Source organism: Panthera tigris, chromosome B1, assembly GCF_018350195.1.
Source record: "Panthera tigris isolate Pti1 chromosome B1, P.tigris_Pti1_mat1.1, whole genome shotgun sequence".
Taxonomy (NCBI): Eukaryota; Metazoa; Chordata; class Mammalia; order Carnivora; family Felidae; genus Panthera; species Panthera tigris.
In genome coordinates, this window is record NC_056663.1 from 70,677,024 (window position 1) to 70,696,920 (window position 19,897).

The 19,897-nt window shown below is 36.8% G+C and overlaps 1 protein-coding gene across 3 annotated transcripts in view; it reads left to right on the forward strand.

Moving 5' to 3' along the window:
• PDGFC (platelet derived growth factor C) overlaps positions 1–19,370 on the forward strand; it is a 205,147-nt gene extending 185,777 nt beyond the window's left edge. Inside the window, exons 4-7 of one of the 3 annotated variants that reach the window (XM_007084205.3) lie at positions 4,493–4,700; positions 9,729–9,757; positions 9,843–9,946; positions 16,550–16,662. In XM_007084205.3, the coding sequence (XP_007084267.1) occupies positions 4,493–4,700; positions 9,729–9,757; positions 9,843–9,946; positions 16,550–16,562 (354 nt within the window). In that variant the 3' untranslated portion in view covers positions 16,563–16,662. Of the gene's footprint in view, positions 1–4,492; positions 4,701–9,728; positions 9,947–12,882; positions 12,962–16,549 lie in introns of those variants that run through there. The other 2 variants (XM_015538418.2, XM_007084204.3) reach the window with 2 other exon arrangements.
• Positions 19,371–19,897: the final 527 nt, after the last annotated feature.

Below are 19,897 nucleotides of genomic sequence, written 5' to 3' on the forward strand. Positions count from 1 at the left end.
TTTAAATAGAAGATATTGTTAGAATTCTTTAGACACTAAATGTTGGAGGAAAGGCTATGGCTTAGACTGAAAAGAATAGTTTTTAATTAGAGGAAAAATTAAAATGTAAAGGATCAGGGGGCATTTTTTTCCCCTCTAACTTCTGTTTTCCATTGCTCTCCCTTTTCTCTGAGAATCCCTTTAGACCACTTAGAAAAGCAGAACTACAGAAGTGAACGACTGGGTTGTTCTGGAACCAGCGGGTGTGGTTAAGAGTCATGAGAAAGCCCTTAAATAAAAGCAGTGCTTCCTCTGTTCTGTCCAAAGACTGATTCTTTGAACCCAGGAGAAGCAAGGTGATTATTCCCTCCTGTGTTGGGGTGGAAACTGCTATGTGTGTATCCTTACCTTTTTTAAAAATTTATCTTAGGGGCACCTAGGTGGCTCAGTCGGATGAGCATCCGACTTCAGCTCAGGTCATGATATCATGGCTCGTGGGTTTGAGCCCCGCGTCGGGCTCTGTGCTGACAGCTCAGAGCCTGGAGCCTGCTTCAGATTCTTTGTCTCCCTCTCTCTCTGCCCCTTCCCCACTCACTCCATCTCTCTCTCAAAAAATAAATTAAATAAATAAATAAATAAATAAATAAATAAATAAACATTTCTCTTATTTTAATTTAAATATTTAGAAACTTGGAGGTTTATAACACCATCCGATATATGGATGCAGTAATGTATGCCAACTTGTTTTCTTCCAGCTTTTGTCATTTCAGGAGATTTGATATGCTGATATTTCATGGAACCCAAGGTGTGCATATTTTGTTTGTCCAATAGTACAGGTTTCTTTTGTTTTGCTTTTTTTTATATAAATACTTTGCGCTTATTTCAGCAGTATTGATTTCAGTTGGAACTTTTCGTTGCTTCAAAAGGAATGTTCTATGCAGAGATCCTCAAACACGGAAGCAAAATAAGCCATTCTTGGATTATGATCTAATTGAAAATGGCTTAAATAACAATTTTATATCATACCTAAAATGTACATCTGCACTCTGACATCTTATTGAATAATATATTTTTGTATTAGCTTTCTACATTTACTCTCTGTGTGCAGATCATGACATATTTGATTTGTTTCATATCGTCATAATCATGAGTAATAACTCAGTTATTCTTTGAGTATTACTGGCCCTTAATTTCACTTTATATAAACATACATTTGGCTTATATTTTAAAAATTTGCAAAACATTTGCATTAACCTTTTCACATTACAAACGTAATCAATATTAACCAAATTGGTTATATCAACAATGAAAGCTTTTATCATACAATTGTTTATTTATATCCATAATATAGTTATCAATTATAATATTCTCTATCAGAGCAGTTTTGCACTTCTTGGACAACTAAAAAATACTAGAGGTAAACAGAAATGTATTACATTTGGTTTCTACTCTCAAAAGTTGGACCGAATAATTGAAAACATCTTCGTGCTAATACTTTAGCCAGACTCTTGACATTATTGAAATTAGATCTTTAAAATAAGAATGAAATCAGTGTTGACCCAAGACTGCCACATTCATTTCTGATGATTATGCTCTATAAAAATGCCTCTCTTCCTGTGGGCAGAGAAGGATCTGCACCCATGAAGCTTATGAGCCTCATCTGGGGATATGCCTGCCGCAGAGAACAGTGGTCCTTTTCTCTTTTCTTTTCTTTTCTTTTCTTTTCTTTTCTTTTCTTTTCTTTTCTTTTCTTTTCTCCCCTTCCCTCCCCTCCCCTTCCTCTTTCTTTCTCTTTCTTTCTTTCTTTCTTTCTTTCTTTCTCCTCTTCTTTTCTCTTCTTTTGTCCTTTTTCTAATTTATAAAACAGCTTCTGCTTTTCAAGCCGTGTGCCCACAGAATAGCGCAGAGAGAGGATCTTTTTCAAATTGACACAATTGAGATATATGGCCAACAATGGCCCTGTTATTAAGGAAGTTTTCATGGGTGAATCATGTTTCAAGAAAGGCCATTATAAATGGTAAAGATTTATTATGCGGATCACAGGAGAGAGCTTTGCATATGGGGGACGGAGAGCAGTATTTAGCATGGGTGGAGGTACAAGGTCTGCGATGAATATGACATGTGCAGTAGTTAGTGAAGAGACTGGATTGATTGGAACAAAATGTGCATGTCTTTGATGAGTAGAGGATTAAATGGGAAAGGTGAGCCAAGGTCAGATTGTGAGGATCCTGAATGCAGGGTGAGGAATTTGGATTTTATCCTCCAGATGAGAAATCACTCTAGGCATTTGTCCAGATTCATCACATGATCAGTGATAACTTATTTTAGGTAGATTAACCCGAGGTTATGCAGCACAGAATAAAGGGAATAAAGAAAGACTGAAGGCAAGGAGACAACATTAGAGTCTGCTGAATAGAATAGATTGTTTCCAGTATCTAGCCCAGGATCCAAGTAATAAAGATGAAAAGGAAGAACTTACATGATAGTTTTTTTTTTTAATTATTACAACAAATGTTATTTTTACTGGATCTCTAAAAGGAATCCATATTTATTATAAAAATGTTAAAAATATAGACATGTATATTATATACAGTAATGTATATTAAATCAAGGTATATTTATATAGGCTGGGTGTTTTTTTTTGTCATTTACTACATAGTAGGCATTTCTTTTGTTAATAAAAATGCTTAGAGGACTTAATGTTTAATGAAGGTACACTATTTCAGTTTGAGTGCAGTGCAATTAACATTTGCAATACTATAAATTTAGATTTATTATCAATTTTCTGTTATTGTAAATACTACTGTAATGAACAGCAACCAACACAAATGTTTTATTCCATACTCTTCATCTCTCCTCCTCTGAAAAAAAAAATAATAATAATAAATAAAAACAAGGGTGCCTGGCTGGACCAGTTGGAAGAACGTGCAACTCTTGATCTTGGGATTGTGAGTTCGAGTCCTATGTCGGGTTTAGAGATTACTTAAATAAATAAGTAAATAAGTAAGTAAAAATAATTGGGGCTCCTGGGCGGCTCAGTTGGTTAGACGTCCAACTCTTGGTTTCGGCTCCAGTCATGATCTCGCGATTGATGAGTTCGAGCACCCCACGTCGAGCTCTGTGCTGACAGTGCAGAGCCTACTTGGGATTCTCTCTCTGTCTCTCTCTGCCCTTCACCCCACGCTCTCTTTCTGTCTCTCTCAAAATAAACTTAAAAATAAGAATAATAACTAAGTTAAGCATTTGTTCACGTATTTATTTTGCCTGGTTCGATTTCAGTTCTGACCGACCACTGCCTAACTTTAGTCCACTCTAAAAATTTGTGGTTGGAGGGGCAAGTTTGTTATTGAACTTTTATTGAGATCGTGGCCTCATTTTTGTTTACCGTTAAAAATGATGTATTTTAATCCATTGCTCTATCCATGGCCATTCAGATTACTTTGAAGTTTCTCTATTTCAAACAGCACTGTGATGGATTTTTTTGCATATATTTCCATGTGTACAAATAAGAGGACATAAACCCTTTTTTTTATACAAAAGTGAATTACAGGGACATACATCATATAAATCTTTAATATCCTGTGTACATCCATTAAATCAGCAGCAGTAGATGTCCTAATTTACATTCACTTCTGCAAGCGGAACAGAGAAGTTCCAATTTACCCACATCCTTGGCCATCCTTTCCTTTCAATGCCTGCAGTATCTCCTTTTTTTTGTATGTGAAATAGTACCTCGTGTTGTTTTGCACTTCTCTGATAACTAATGAATTTTAGCATGTTTTTATATGTCTATTGGCCATTCAGACTTCTTGTCTGGAATTTACCCATTCTCTATCAAGTTGTTGGAGTTTTTTTATATATTCTGGACACCAATCCTGTGACAGTTATGTCATTTATCAGGGTGTTCTCCCAGTGTCTGTCTTTTAATCCTGTTTATTTAAAAAAAAAAAAAAAAAAAGTATGGGCAAATTTATCAAAGTTTTTTTTTTTTTTTTTATGGCTTGTTTGTGGGCTACTTTGGCTAACAAGTCCTTCTCCAGTGTGAAAGGCTTTTCGCCTGTGTTTGTTCTAATTCTTAATTCTTCATGGCTTAATTATTTTATATTATGTTTGTAATTGATCTGACACTCATTTGCATAACTCCCTGGTGATTTTTCCAGTTTGAGGAAAATGAAAAGTGAAAAGCAAAAGACAAATCTGGTAAACTGTATTATAGTTTCCATTTTAAGCCCCTAATTGAGCCATGAAGACATTTTCTTCGTATTTAAGCAACGGATATCCACATCCGCCATGGTTTGTGATGATGAAAGTTAATGTCCTTCTCATTGACTGCACAGAAAATTTATTGGAATTCATCTACATGAAGTCTTTGCAAAGCAGTTCTCGTCTATGTTGAATATAGTTTCCTCTCCCTTGCATTTTCAGCCTTAGTTTGCCTAACCTCGTGCATGAGTCCAAAAGAAATACATTGTCATTTTTAAAACAGTTAACGTAAGATTCATTTTGCTTTCAGCAATTCACAGAGGCCGTGAGCCCTTCAGTGTTACCCCCTTCAGCTTTGCCTCTGGATCTGCTTAATAACGCAGTCACCGCCTTTAGTACCTTGGAAGATCTTATTCGGTATCTTGAACCAGATAGATGGCAATTGGACTTGGAAGATCTATACAGGCCAACTTGGCAACTTCTTGGCAAAGCTTTTGTTTTTGGAAGAAAATCCAGAGGTAAGTTCTGTCTTCAGATTCGAACCTCATTTGATTTTCTCAACAGCTAATGTTTCAGATTCTTCTACCATAGCTTCTAATGAGTAGAGTTTAAAATTCTTCAGTGATATATTTAACCCATTTTTGTAACATTTGAGCATATTTGCATAGTAAATGAGAGTGCATACAAAGAGAAGTCATTGTAATTCAGTGGGTTTGGAAAATTAAAAAGGACCGTTTTGCTGAATAATTGTGTCATTTTTTTAATTCAAAAATATCATTTTGATGAAGTCCTCTTTTATATCTCATGAGAATTTTTGCTTATTCAAATCTAATTTGGAAGGTATATTGATTTAGAGACTCAAGAAAGACTGCCTTAGCTGCTAAACCAGGTTTGGGCCTAGAAAAGGGAGAAAAACCAAAATCGTTATCTACCTTCTCCTCATGGGTCAGCATTATATTAATTTCCATCTCCTAAGCCTGAAAACTTCCATAAATAATACCGAAAATAACAGTGGCTCAGCATAAAACGGGACTAGTAGTTTCCAAGATAGAATCAGAGCAAGAAAAGAATGACCTAAAGAAATTCCCACCATGGTAATTTTTCACTCTGAAAGTCTGCCTCTGAAATGATCACTTGACCGTATGAGCCTATCTCCCTTCAAGAGTGAAAGTGCTGATGATTAAACTTAATTCCACATGGTCAAGAAATTGGGAATAATGTTAATTGAGTCTTCTCTAAGGTTAGTTCATTTTCCTAGTGACGTCGGGATTGGAAAGTATCCATATCAGACACAAATGAACACACAACAGAAATAACTGGCGAATTATAATGCACTCAAAAAAAAAAAAAATCTCTTTCAGGTTCTCAAAAAGAAACATTGAAATCTATCCAGGATCACTCTAGAGAATGGAATGACAGTTTGGAGAATTTATATAGAAGGAACAAGGTTTAGTTGGTTTGAGCAATTCACAAGGGCAGATTGCACCAGACTTGTTCTTCTAAATCTTGTCAGAAAGAAACCCGATTCCTGCCCTTTCCTGCTAAGAGTTGCAGCCCTTCTGGATCAAGAGCTTTAATCTCAGCAGGTCATGTTCAGACTTGCCCAACCATGATATTTTGCTATGCCAACAGACGTGGTTTCCTTTCAGCAATATTTGAAATTGGTGTTAAAGTACATGGGCAGCGGAATCCTGTCCAGATGCTGAAAGCTGTTACATATTTATAAGATTGGATCTTGATGAATAACTTGATGAATAACTTACGAACACTTCCCTTCCCTCCCACTTAGGAACAGGAAAATGAAGATCTGCAAGGCTGGCTGAAACACTTGTGAATAGAGCCTTTGTTAAATTTGAAGTAGATTATCATGTTGATCTGGAAGAAGGCAAAGGGAGTAAACCAGGTTCTAAGCTCAGATCTTGTTTTTGACAGCTGATCTCAGGATTCCAGCCTAAAAATCTCCCCTCTAGCCATGCCTTTAAGCCTGCACCTCTCCACCTGGTGCTTCAGTGAAGATTTGGCCAGAGGCTAGCATGTATTTAAAAGCATCCAGCACTGAACCAGCTCTTTCAAATATTCATTTAGCACTTTCCAAATTGATGTCCTTTGCAGTTTGCCAAAACTATTAACTTTTTAAGCATACAGTAAGTGTGAGAAAAGCAGTGTATATTTTTGGAACTCTACGTAAACTAAAATGCAGGTGTGGGATAACATCTATATAGACAAAACCAACTCCCCTCCCAAGGGTCTTTCTACAAAGGAACAAGGAGTAAAATGTTTAAAAGCTTCTAATTAGACATCAAAATTGATTTTCCACAGAATAAACATATCACAGTATTACCACATTCATCTTAGAAAGACCACCCTCAGATTGCATTACAGTAATAGAATATCCTTGGGCTGAATATCTTAAAAGAATGAACAAGGAACAAAGTGAAGTGTAACCATGATTTGTTTTCAGTGGGTATTACCTTTTTAGTAAAACTTGCAATATGGGTGAATCTGAACAAGAAAATTTGCACTAGGAAAAACAACTTTAATTGGCGCTATGCTCAAAATCTTCATTCTTTAGAAAGACAAACTAATGCATGTATTGTCTTAGGGAGTAGTTATGAAAAGGATATAAAGAACCCGAACACCGATTTTGATTTTTCAAATATTTTGCAGAGGGAAACTTCCATAATACTATAGCTAAGTTATTAAAAAAAAAAAAAAAAAAAGGTATGTGTTGGACATGATCTTTCTCTTTTTTGTTCTTTTTTTTTTTTTTGGCATAGAAGCTCTTCACAATGTTTGGAGAATTTATGGAGAATTCATGACATTAAATTATAGTCACATGACTTATTTTAATGAAGCTTAGATGAGCTTGAAGCCTTACAAGTGGGAAGCTTAAATTTCAAATAAGATATGCCACATTGAAAATCCTTAATTGTATTTTTTAGCCCGGTGTGGACTGCGTTAATGTTTTTCATTTTTTTCCCCTTTTCTTCCTCTGGCTTAAGGTTTTCATTCATACATTGCTACTGTGGAAAAAGAAAATACCTTATTTTCTAAGTCAGGCTTACTTAAAAAGGGCTTTGACTTTTGTGTCAAACATGATAAATGAGTGGAAGCCAAGTTGCAAGGGTGTTTAAATTTTCACATTGCAGCAGGTATCATAACTCAGTTCACTTGGGAAATCTATCTAACCTTTTATTGTGGTTAAGTAAACATTTTAAAGTGAACATATACAGTCTCATTTTCTAGTTGCATGAAATAGTGTGTTTAACACTGAGGTAGATGAATAGCCTTTGAAGGCTAAGAGCTTCATTCACATCCTAAAGAGGTATAAATCTTAAATCAGCGTTCAAAGTGTTGGCAACCGGCTTTTGTATGTTTGTGCATGTTTTAGACTTTCTAAACCCTTCTTGCCCAGATACTAACTTCTAGAGAAAAGATTCAGATAAACTCATATACAGCTTTCACAATGAAAGAGCAGTATGTACAAATACTGTTAGTTCAGTGAAATGAAATCGGGTGAAATGTGTGACATGATTTAACTCAATTATCTCATTACTTTTATTAGAGATAAGTTGGTCTTTTATGATACTCAAAAGAATGAACTCATTTCCTCTTAAATATTTAAAAGCTTTCCTTCACATGATCAATTTTCAGTTGAAAGGGAAATCTTTAAATACTCAAAACAACGGTTTTCTATTGAGTTGGAAAAAATAATTGTTTAGCTAAATAGGATGTTGAAATGAACCTTTTGAATTGGTATTTCCTTGACGTTTCCTTATACTTGACCAAGGTTTTAATCAACCGTATAGTTTACATGTGCTTATAATTTACAATTGCATATGCATGATTTACAACATGTTTATTGAAAATACTTCCATTGGCTTCCTTTGACATTTTAGGAAAATTTTATCATGTGTACAAGTCAATATAGAATTGTAAAACGGGCAAGAAGAAAACAAGCACTTGATTCTTAATCACCTTGTCATTTGAAAATTATTTTAAAATACTGGCACTTAATTTTTTTTTTTTTTTTTTTTTTACATTTATTCGTTTTTGAAAGACAGAATGAGACAGAGTGCAAGCAGGGGAGGGGCAGAGAGCAAAGGAGACAGAATCTGAAGCAGGCTCTTGGCTCTGAGCAAGCGTTTAGCACAGAGCCTGATGCAGGGCTTGAACCCATGAACCATGAGATCATGGCCTGAGCTGAAGTCGGACACTTAACCAACTGAGCCACCCAGGCACCCCCAATATTTTTTTTCAACTTTTTTTGGCATTTAATTCTTTAAAACTGGAGTACATAGTGATTATTATTACTTCAAGTCATCTTTAACCAGAAAATGTATTTCTTTTTTTTTCAATTCTTCTTTATAATGTTTCCCTTATTAGTAAAAGGTATTTAACTAGATTTATTGTATTTAGGTAATATTCCAAATTTTAATAAAATCTTTATTTTTGAAGAAAAATTTCTGATGAATTGTGTGTTATCCAAAACTCTTCAATTTTACTGGAACTGCTATTATTTGACTGTTTCTAGGGAGGGAAAAAGGCAAAGTCATAAGGCAGACATTAAAATTATAAAGTTGCTTATGCTAACAGTTAAGTACTATTCATGTTATATATAAATTCATATTAAGTATGACATGCTATTTTGATATCATTTAACTGAGGCAAGTGTCATTTTCTAGTTAAAAACAATGATGCTTTCAGAATTTACTCCAACAATCTGATGAAAGAATATTTTGTTTGGTCTTCACAAGTAGGTATTCTTTTGAAGGATAAAACACTGTATAGTTAACCAACTTACCAAAAGAATAGAGACAATTGTTACAAATTAGACACTTCTTCCCTCCTTTAGAAGGAGAAGAATAGAATTCTGAAGGAGTCTCCTTAAGCTGAATTTCAGACTTTATGAATTACTCCATGCATCGGAAGCAGAGGTTTTCAGCAACCTCGGCCCTTTTAAAATGTATCATTTTTTTTTTCACTCATGGCCTACTCCGTTGTCCTCAAAACTTCATTCTCTTCATGCCTTTTTTACATTTTCTGGGTCTTATTGCCAAAAAAAGTTATGTAAAGTTCTGTCTGCAAGTTTCTGTAAGTTGTTCTTCATTAATTGCATGAGCTTCTAATCCTTTTAAAAATTCCATTTGTTTTTTAATCAAAGCATTCATCATTTTACATTCTATTATTTCCTCCAGTGCTCTCCTTGTTTACTGTTTTACGAGGGTTAAAAGGTGTAGCCCTCTTTTTCTCTATAAAGTTTCCTATTTATAGCTCTCCACTGTTTTGTTGGCTCCGGTCTTAATATTGCACAATGGTATCTCTTTATTGGTCAGTCAGTCATAATGAAGCTTTGTTTACTATAAAATGAAAGTCCCACTGGCGAGCTGCAATAGCCCTAAAACCTAGTTAAAATAAGAAGGGATATTGTTGGCCGTATTGTTTGTGAAACAAGATCGGTTTCTCTGTGAAAAGAGTCTGATGAGATGAATTCAGGCTCAAGGCATGAACATGTATTTTTCTTTGCTTCCTTTTATGCCATGTAGTGGTGGATCTGAACCTTCTAAAAGAGGAGGTAAGACTATACAGCTGCACACCTCGTAACTTCTCGGTGTCCATAAGGGAAGAACTAAAGAGAACCGATACCATTTTCTGGCCAGGTTGTCTCCTGGTTAAACGCTGTGGTGGAAACTGTGCCTGCTGTCTCCACAACTGCAATGAGTGTCAGTGCGTCCCGAGTAAAGTCACTAAAAAATACCATGAGGTAGGTGTGTCATTTTCTTTTCGGGTTCCTCCACATCTCAGAAGATAACAAAACTGTGTATCTGCAATGGATTGTTATTCGGAAAGGAGACACAGCATCCGTGGGGGGGGCGGGGTGGGGAAGAAATAAGGTTCACAAACTAGTTCATGTTTTCATTTTTTAAAATTAGGACCTTTAACTCAAACGTCCAGGTGTTAAAGCTGTAGAAAGCTTGTCCTCTGATAATACAACATGGGCGGTCAGTGAGGGTTTCATCTGTCCTACAAAAACGAAAATGTGTTCTGCAGCAGAGAAAATGGGTGAAACTTTTCAACTTTAAACTTTTCCAAATACAAAGGGAAAATATTTTAATATTTTTTTTTTGTTTTTTAATGTTCATTTGTTTTTGAGAGACAGTGGGAGCCAGAGAGTGGCAGCGAGAGGGAGACATAGAATCTGAAACAGGCTCCAGGCTCTGAGCTGTCAGCACAGAGCCCGACGCGGGGCTGGAACTCACGAACCGCGAGATCATGACCTGAGCCGAAGTCGGACCCTTAACTGACTGAGCCCCCGACGCCCCTAAGGGAAAATATTTTAAAGACAGACTTAAATAAATTATTGTCTATGTTGGAGAAAGGAGATCTTTGATATTTCTTTTTCCATTTGAGGCAACGTGGGCACATAAATCCCAAGTAGATATATTCGTAATTTTACCAATCTTCCTATTATTCATGTTGCCCCGAAAAGCATGTTAAACCCTTTATGGATTCCTTTCATCTTTTTATTCTGTGGAATTAAGGAAAATATAAATATTAAATGTTAGTAATGATTGTTTTTCAGACCTTTGGGAACCTTAGAACTTACACACTCCAAATTGTTGTTATTGCTAGAATATCCCCAGTTATACCCAGCCTTTCTCCAGGAGCGTTGTGTAGCATTCCTATATCAGGAAGCAAAACACTCTTGATGAGTCAGCTTTAATCTTTTAAAACATTTAAATTATATCAAGTCAAAATCTGCCCTCTGACTTCATTTCTGTATCATTGCATCTCATTACTTTTCATTTTTTACACTAAATAAAAGAACAATACAAAATAAATACCTACTAACTAAATGAAATAATTTTTCATGTGCATAAGGACATTAATAAAATTATTTATCTGTTAGTCATCTAAATATACCCAGTGTCATAAACTGCACTTTATATGACATGGCTGTCCTACCCTTCACCAGTATTGTGTTGGCAGCTGATAAAGGGGGACAAAAGCATTGGATTCCAATAGACAAGGAACACTGTTTTCATCCTAGACCTACCGTTAACTTGTGACCATCAGCAGGGCGCTTACCCCTGTAAAATAAATGTAAAATAGAATAACCTGTCGGGTTTTTCCCAGCTGTGTTATTCCATGACAATTACTAGATTGCAGTCTGTGGAAAGTAATGTCCCAAACTGGCAGTCTGTGATAAAAATGGACTCTTTACCACCATTAGTCAAGTGCTACTTTCGTTTCTACATCCCATGCTTCTCAAGATTCTTGGGCTGGGAATCGTCTCCACTCTAGTCTCAGGAGCTAATCATGAGCTTGGTGGCGCAGAGAGCTCCAGCCAGGCTGTGCCCAGAGGTCGGCCTTATTGCTCCTCTGTGAACTGGGAATCTGGGAGTCCAGGAAAAAACACTAAATACAGTCGTTCTAAACAGATTAAATAAACCGCCTTACAAGCAAGGCAGGCATCAGAATTGATCGGTGACCATGAAAGGATGTGATGAGAATAGGAATTAAGCCAGAGTGATCTTTTCTCACCTAAAATCATTCAGTTTGGGGCTTTCTAAAGCCAGTCCTTATTAAATACGGTATATTTGCAGACCTGATTTAGCCAACAACTTTTGGGTTTATAGCCACCATTCTAAGAGCTATACAACCCTGACCAGTCGTATTAGCCTTTTTTAAACAAGTTTATCGGATGCTGGGTCCACATCATGCTTTCTTTCGTTAAATCAGTCCTTGGGTCAGGCATATCCTCCTCCATCCTATACTTATATAATTTCTTTTCAAATCACATCGGTTTTAGGGTTATTAAGATAAGTTGCCCCAGGCGTCACCTGGGTGGCTCAGTTGGTTAAGCTTCTGACTTCAGCTCAGGTCTTGATCTCGAGTTTGTGAGTTCAGTCCCCACACTGGGCTCTCTGCTTACAGTGCAGAGCTCGCTTCAGATCCCCTGCCCACCTCTCTCTTTGCACCTCCCCCACCCGCGCTCTCTCTCTTTCTCTCAAAAATAAATAAACATTAAAAAAATTTTTTTGCCACAGAGTATGAGGTATCTATTTTATAATCTCAGATCAAACTCTTGTGTGAGAAGGGACTATGGGAAATACTTGTAAACTTACTGGCCTTCCAGAATGACATCACTCCATTATTCTTTAGTCTTTGGGTGGGGTGGTTATATGTGCATTATCTGTGTGTACACATATACAGCTATGGATGTTTATCTAATTCCATGACCACCTCTTACAAGCTTCCCACAAAGCATCTCTAATGCACGTGTGGACGTATATAACTGTATGGTTGCCTACTTCACATGTCTCACAAGTATCTTCAGTAACCATCATGTCTTAATTTTTTATATTGCTTTGTGGGAATCGTTGATTTTTTTCTGTGATAGTGTTTTTGTTAACAAAACACCTTATTAAAAAAAAAGGGGGGGTTATTTGTTTGGTGTAATTGATCATTTCTGAGACCTAAATTTTTCTCAGTCATATATTCTGGAAGTAAGTTCTGAGCTTAGTACTACTCCTAGAGAAGTGAAATTATTTTTAAACAGAATTTCAAATAGTGCTAAAAATCATTAAATCATTGAATACCATTAATCTGGATCCAAAGACTTAATTCATTTGCAGTGAAGCCCATCTTGGGCCTTAATTCCTTTTGATGATTCCTTTCTTATTCCTATTGTTCCAGTTTTCAGTTTGAAGACTATTCCACCTCATGGAGAAGACAGAAGCAAAGACAGAGCTTAGATACCCTAATTCTTCTCTCTTCCACCTCTGTTATACTAGTTTCCTTAACTAATAAGCTGAATTATGTTCCTTGTGTTACTACAAATATAACAATTATTCCCCATTTGGGTTCCTTTACCACTTTTGGTGTTTTTTTTTTTCAACCATTGTTTCAAAAATAAGTTTAGAAAATTAAAAGGCTTGTAATACATAAGATGATAGTATTGTTACATCGCGTAATTTTTAATTGTTTTAATGTTTATTTATTTTTGAGAGAGAGAGAGAGAGGCGGAGTGCAAGCAGGGGAGAGGCAGAGAGAGGGATACACAGAATCTGAAGCAGGCTCCAGGCTCCGAGCTGTCAGCACAGAGCCCAATGCGGGGCTCGAACTCGTGAACCATGAGATGGTGACCTGAGCCAAAGTCTGACACCCGATGGACTGAGCCACCCAGGCGCCCCAATATTACAGCATAATCCTCTTATTAAAAAGATTCTTACTACTTTTTACATCAAGTACCAGATACTATTTATTGGAAGCCAGTTTTGCCCCCCTCAAAATTCCCTTAAAGATTTTTCTATCTCACAAAAGGATTTTTCAGAAAACAAGACAGGAACTTTACATATATATGAGCTCAGATGTTACGTCCTCCTCAAAATACATCCGAGTTTCCTGCCGGTCCTAGCGTAACTAGCCCATCTTCTGTGCATGTGTAGAACTTTAAAGACATGTTTATTAGAGATTATTTTTTTGCTATGTCATTCAGAATTATTGTTTATTTTTATTTGTTTTTACCGAATTGAGAACCAAAAAGAACAAAGATAACATTACATTGCAGTACTGAAGAAAACCATCTGTGAAGCCAAAGCTTGAAGCTGACATTTGTTAGCTGTGTGACTTGGGGCAAATTGCTTCTACTCTCTTGCACCTCAGGTTCCTCATGTGTGAAGTGAATATCTAACGCTCATACCTTACTGTGAGGATTAAAGGAGCTGACACAACACTTAGAACCGGGTCTGGCATATTTCAAGCCCTGAATATATATTAGCTATTCTCCCACTCATCTTTATTCCCCACCCTCTCTGCTTCACCTTATTCTTTGCTTATGGCAAACGGTCAATAAAAATTTAATGAATTTTGCCCCAAGATAGGTAGAGTATTCTTTTCCAGGCAAAAAGATCTTTGGGATATTTTATTTATTTATTTATTTATTTATTTATTTATTTATTTGGTATGGTCTTGCTTTTCTTGCATAGATCTGTTCTGGATAAAAAGTATATAATTCAACTGCCTTTTTTTTGTAGTGAATACCACCCCCCATTGTTCCATGGCAGCCAAAATTTAACAGCACTTTGTTTGCACAGTGTGGGCAGTGGTACATGATCATCTATTTCCTGATGGTTCTTTTTGTACCTGATCTAATCTCTTCCATATTCTCGGATTTTAGTTTTTCCCTGGATTTTTTTTTCCGTTGGTTTGTAATTTTAGTTTGAACCTCTCTCTCAAAATTGTTTGAGACATGCCTCTGTCTTGCTGTCTTCTTTAATATTATCTGGGACCTGTTGGTCATTTTCCAACCTATCGTTCTCCTCCAAAGTCAAAACTTCATAAAGAAATGAAGGAGAGCACTAATTAAGTCCCCTCCCATGTATTTTTAATTTCTTATCTAAGACTTTGCATCACTACAACATTATAAGATTCTTCTGCTATTTGTAAATCTCCACAAATATCAGTAGATGAAGATGGGGGTGCGGAGGTGCTATTATTCGGTTACTGCACCTCGACATAAGCACTCCTGGAGGAAAGAACGATTGTAAGATTGTAGCCTGGCATGGCTGCCTGTTACGGCTGTATATGGTAGCTTCTCTAACTCTTACCTTTTATAGTAATTTTTTCCCCCTGCTAACTGGGAAAATGTATACAAGTGGAGTTAGGAATTAAAGACATTGGCTATGCCAATATTGCAGTTTATCTACCCACTCAACCTCATTCCAGAAGGAATTTTTAACAAAAGTTGGGTAAGTTACAGCACCAGTATCTTAACAGTTTTGATGCCACTTTAAGTACAAAAACAGTAACTCAGTATTGACACATATAATATTTGACAGTCATTGGGTTAAGCTTCATGTTAAAATCATATATCCTTAGTAATTTTTATCTTGGAATTGTGAATTTAATAGAAAAATCTGCTTTAAAAGTTCCCTATTTCTCATAGTTATTACAAGACTTTGCTGTTTAGCTCTCTAGGAAGAACGTTATTAAATCAGCAGAATGTATGACTAACAATATATTCTAAGTCTTTATAAAATTATTATCTATCAGTCTGACTTTAATAATTCATCTTTGGCCAAAGTACAAATACTGGTTATGTCCCTGTTCTCTCTAACGCTTCTGGTCACTCATGTGTAAAATAAGGGTAGCAATTGTAAATTACTTCATAGAATTCTTGTGAGTTAAAGTATGTAAAAACATTATTACAGTGCCTGGCACCCAGTAAGCATTCAAAAAATGTTAGCTGATTAACCTTTGATATGACCACATACTCCAAATGAGGTATACATTCTCTACTTTTCTCTTTTAAATCTTCAAATAAAACGGTCATAAGACTCGACTTGTGCCTCTTTGGATTAACGTACATTTCCCGGAAGAGTATCTTTTAGAAGTTGCTCTATGAAGTTACCACTGTCCTACCCAGAGAACAGAGAAACTAGACAACTTCGTATTATTATGTCCTCTGGTCTTTGTTCATAATCCAAACAAACACAATTCCTTGAAACTTTATTGTTTCTATTATAAGAAATGAAAATACACACCGAGTAGGTAGTTCTTATCAAATACTTCAGATAATCTTTTACAGAACACATAGCTGTGCCTTCCTGTCACAGTGTTAAAAGGAAATATCTTGAGTATCAGTGTCTGTTTTGCCATATTTTTATTAAAAGGCCAAACTGCACATTAAGTTCATTTAATAGAGGCATCATTGTTATTATCACCAAGCCTCCGTTTACTGCACAGTGGGTCCAGCTGCGGAAAGTTAGCTGTGACGGAGGCTGATGTCTATGAAGTACATCTAATCCATCTCATCAAGTTTATAGAGGACTTGAAGCGTAGCCAAGAAAATTAATGAGTGGCATAATTGAGCAGACTCAGCTGTAGAGTGATCGTGTTTCCTTTCACAGGATCGCAGTACTTGTATTGCTTCAAGTATAAATTTTTGTTAAATGTGTGAAAAAAATGAATGAGTGAAAGAAACCAACAAACAGAAAGACGGCTGGGCAGTAGTGGTTTCAAACTACTTAATCAAGGTGAAATTCTCTGTAATATTGTCCGAGGAGTGAAACGGAGTTCACAGTAGGTCTTTCAATATCAGGACCGTTCCGTATTCGGAGGCGGCATCCTTCCAAGTGGCTGCTATTAAAACCTCCTTTCTTTCACGAAAAGATGATGATCGTTTGTGATTTCTTTGAAGGGTGGGGGTAGGTGTTCACGATGCCTTCATCAGAAAAAAAAATAAAAATTTGTAAGTCTTTGTTGGGCCCCGAGATTCTTTTCTGAAATTTTACTTGTCCATGAAATCAAACGTTACAGACATTGGTTGATTTTAAAGATGGCTTACATTGTTCCCTTTCAGGTCCTTCAGTTGAGACCAAAGAGTGGTGTCAGGGGATTGCATAAATCTCTCACGGACGTGGCCCTGGAGCACCACGAGGAGTGTGACTGTGTGTGCAGAGGGCACACAGGAGGATAACCGCATCAGCATGCACAGCCTCTCCCAGAGCAGTACAGCTCAGTGGCTGATCTGTTAGACAATTTGCGCATTATCTCCATCCGTAATCTCAGTTGTTTGCTTCAGGGACCTTTCATCTTCAGGATTTACAGTGTATTCTAAAAGAGGAGACACCACACGGAATTAGAAGTTGTGCAACGGCTCTTTTGAGAGGAGAGGCCCGAATAACAGGAGAAAAGGTCTTTGGTCCTGGAAAAAAAATGAATGTTGTGCATCACTAGCTAGTGACAGAGTTGCCTTGTGCTTACTCAGCTAGCTGTGTTCCGTATTTCAGCTGTCTCCATGTGGCTTAGGCTAATGTCAGTACGGGGAAAAAACTGTGCGATGAGCACCTGATTCTGTTGCCTTGCTTAACTCTAAAGCTCCATGTTCTGGGCCTAAAATCACAGAAATCTGGAATTGTTTCCTTAACATTCACATATATAAACCAGAGTGTTCTATGTCCTACAACCTTGGTTTTTAAAAAGGAAGGGTGTTACGATAAATCAAACTTGTGTCATGCTGACAGGAAAGACTGGATTTTCCATATTTCTTACTAAAATTTCCACCATTTAAAAGAAGAGAACTCTGGAAGAGACAAACCTGAAGAGTGGCCTTATCTTCACTTTATCTACAAGTTGGTTTATTTGTTTTATCGTGTACATTTTTATATTCTCCTTTTGACACTATAACTGTTTGCTTTTCTAATCTTGTTAAATATATCTATTTTTACCAAAGGTATTTAATATTCTTTTTTATGACAACCTAGATCAACTATTTTTTAGCTTGGTAAAATTTTTCTAAACAGAATTGTTATAGCCAGAGGAACAAAGATGATATAAAATATTGTTGCTCTGACAGAAATACATGTATCTCATGGTCATACGGTGCTAGAGCTTAGATTGATCTGCGTTTTAAAATATTGAAGTGGGAAATCAATAGAATTTGATAAGTTGCAAAGACTTTTGGAAAATAAATTATCATATCTTCTACCCCTATTATTGGAAATGCAAATAAAAAGCAACCTATGAAAGTTAGGCATTCAGATTCAGAATCAACTACTAACCCCTAACCCTTCTTTTGGTTAATGTGAGCCTAGCTCAGAAGAATATAAAGCACCTTGAAGAAAGACTGGACAGCTTACTGACAAAGCGCACTCTGCTGTCCTATAGGAACACATCCTATTTATTGTGATGTTCTGGTTTTATTATCTTTAAACTCTGTTCCATACCCTTGTATAAATACATGGATATTTTTATGTACAGAAGTATATCCCGTAACCAATTCACTTATTGTACTCTTTGGCAATTGAAATGAAAATCAGTAAATTACTTTGCTTGTACAATGCTTAATATTGTGCCTAGGTTATGTGGTGACTATTTGAATTAAAAACGTATTGGATCACCAAATAAAAAAAAAATGTGGCTATTTTGGAGATAAACGGTGTGTGTGTGTGTGTGTGTGTGTGTGTGTGTGTGCGCACGCACGCAAGATTTGTCTTGGCGCCAGGACAGTGAAGATCAAGTTTTGTGTTACCGTGGTTTCCGTTATGCAAAAGCCTGTGTCAATTCAAAAAAGACAGGTAGAAAAGTGTTAAGGATTCCCTGTCTCTTGTCGCCAATATTTTGGAGCTCATTTCTTTTTCTCCCTGGTCTTGATACTGATTTCTGGTATATTAAATTGCACCTGACTTGAAAGTTGTATGTGATTTGTGAAATGGTTAGTGATCGATCATATGGCAGTGTAAAACTGAAAAAGAAAAAAATCTTGTAACTTTCCACTGTCTTCATTTTCAATGGCAGCTATTAAGTTGGCCGGCAGGGCGGGAGGGGGGGGGGGGAGCATAAATTGATTTGGCATACAGACTAAACATACCTTGTATAGCACACTTCCAGGTGTGGGTCCCTACCTTCAGGTGCAGATTTCTATTCAGGGCTTGTGTCTTTGCCTTTCCACCCGCCCCAGAAGGCCAGGTAGGGCCCAGGGCCATGCTGTCTTCAGACTGCTCCTGTAGGCCTGGGCAGTACCCTTTCTTGGTACTTTTCCATCCAGCGGTCCTACCCTGCGCCCGACCACTTGGAGAACAAATACAGGACCATACAAATGCTGCCTTATTGACTTACCTCCTCGTGGTTTGGTCCCAGCCCTGCGGAGGCCTGCTAGACGTAGTTCACTGTGCTTCACGGAAAATGCAGTGCCCCGTGTCTCCCTCTTGGCAATTTGCAAACCGGCATTAGCATAGCAGAGACTCAACAGAATCTGACAGTAAATGACCTGTGTAACTGTGTGTGATCCAGCGCTTCCCACCGTTGAATGGAACGCCTTCTTTCCCTCTTATTTTTGAATGTTTCTTTTTTGTTTACTTACAAAATGGTGAAAGCCAGAAGAAATGACTCTATGAAGGTAGTCCCACATGCTGTCGCCAGTGAGTGGGAAAAGCCAACTGCTTTATGCTTACTCACTCATAGACCTTTTTGTGCATTGGACCAAAAACAAACAAACAAACAAAAAATAACCCACCCATGGCACCTGTGACCATAATTTTTCGGATTTCCAGAAAAATCTTGTCTGTATTGACCACAAGTGTTTTACATGTGATATATTGGATTAGTGCTTTGCCCCTTGAGAGGAACTGTTTTGCTACCTTGTGATTTTATTAAAATAAAAGAGCAATCCCTAACTGGCACAAGGCGGGCTTTCATGTCTATATTTTTCATTTCTGTATTTCATTCCCTTTCTTATCCAGCAATAAGTGTACGCACTGTGGGAAGGAACAAATGAGAGAGTAATGAGAATTTACACTGTGAAAACACCCTGGCTTCATTTCGCTATTCTCAGCGCATCCCTCTCTCAAGGTGCATTTACTTAAGCTTGTGACTAGACTCAAGGAAAGGCAGAAGATACAAGTCTCCCTCAACATCATATATTTAATATAATGCAAAGCGCTTACCTCCAAAAAAAGATGCTGAGTTTTTAATGTATTTTAACTATATATTATAAATACATTTAAAAGTTATAAATAATCACAATCCTTTACATGCATAAGAAGGAGTAGAAAGTTGAAAATATAATCGACCACTTGCCTGGCATCCTGTTTTTCCTTCATGCTTCATATGTAGTCAGTCAACAAGTCCCGTTGGCTTTTTACCTTTTCAAAATCTCTCTTGTGTTGGTGTCTACCTCTCCATGTCTGCAGCTGCAGCTTTGACTTAG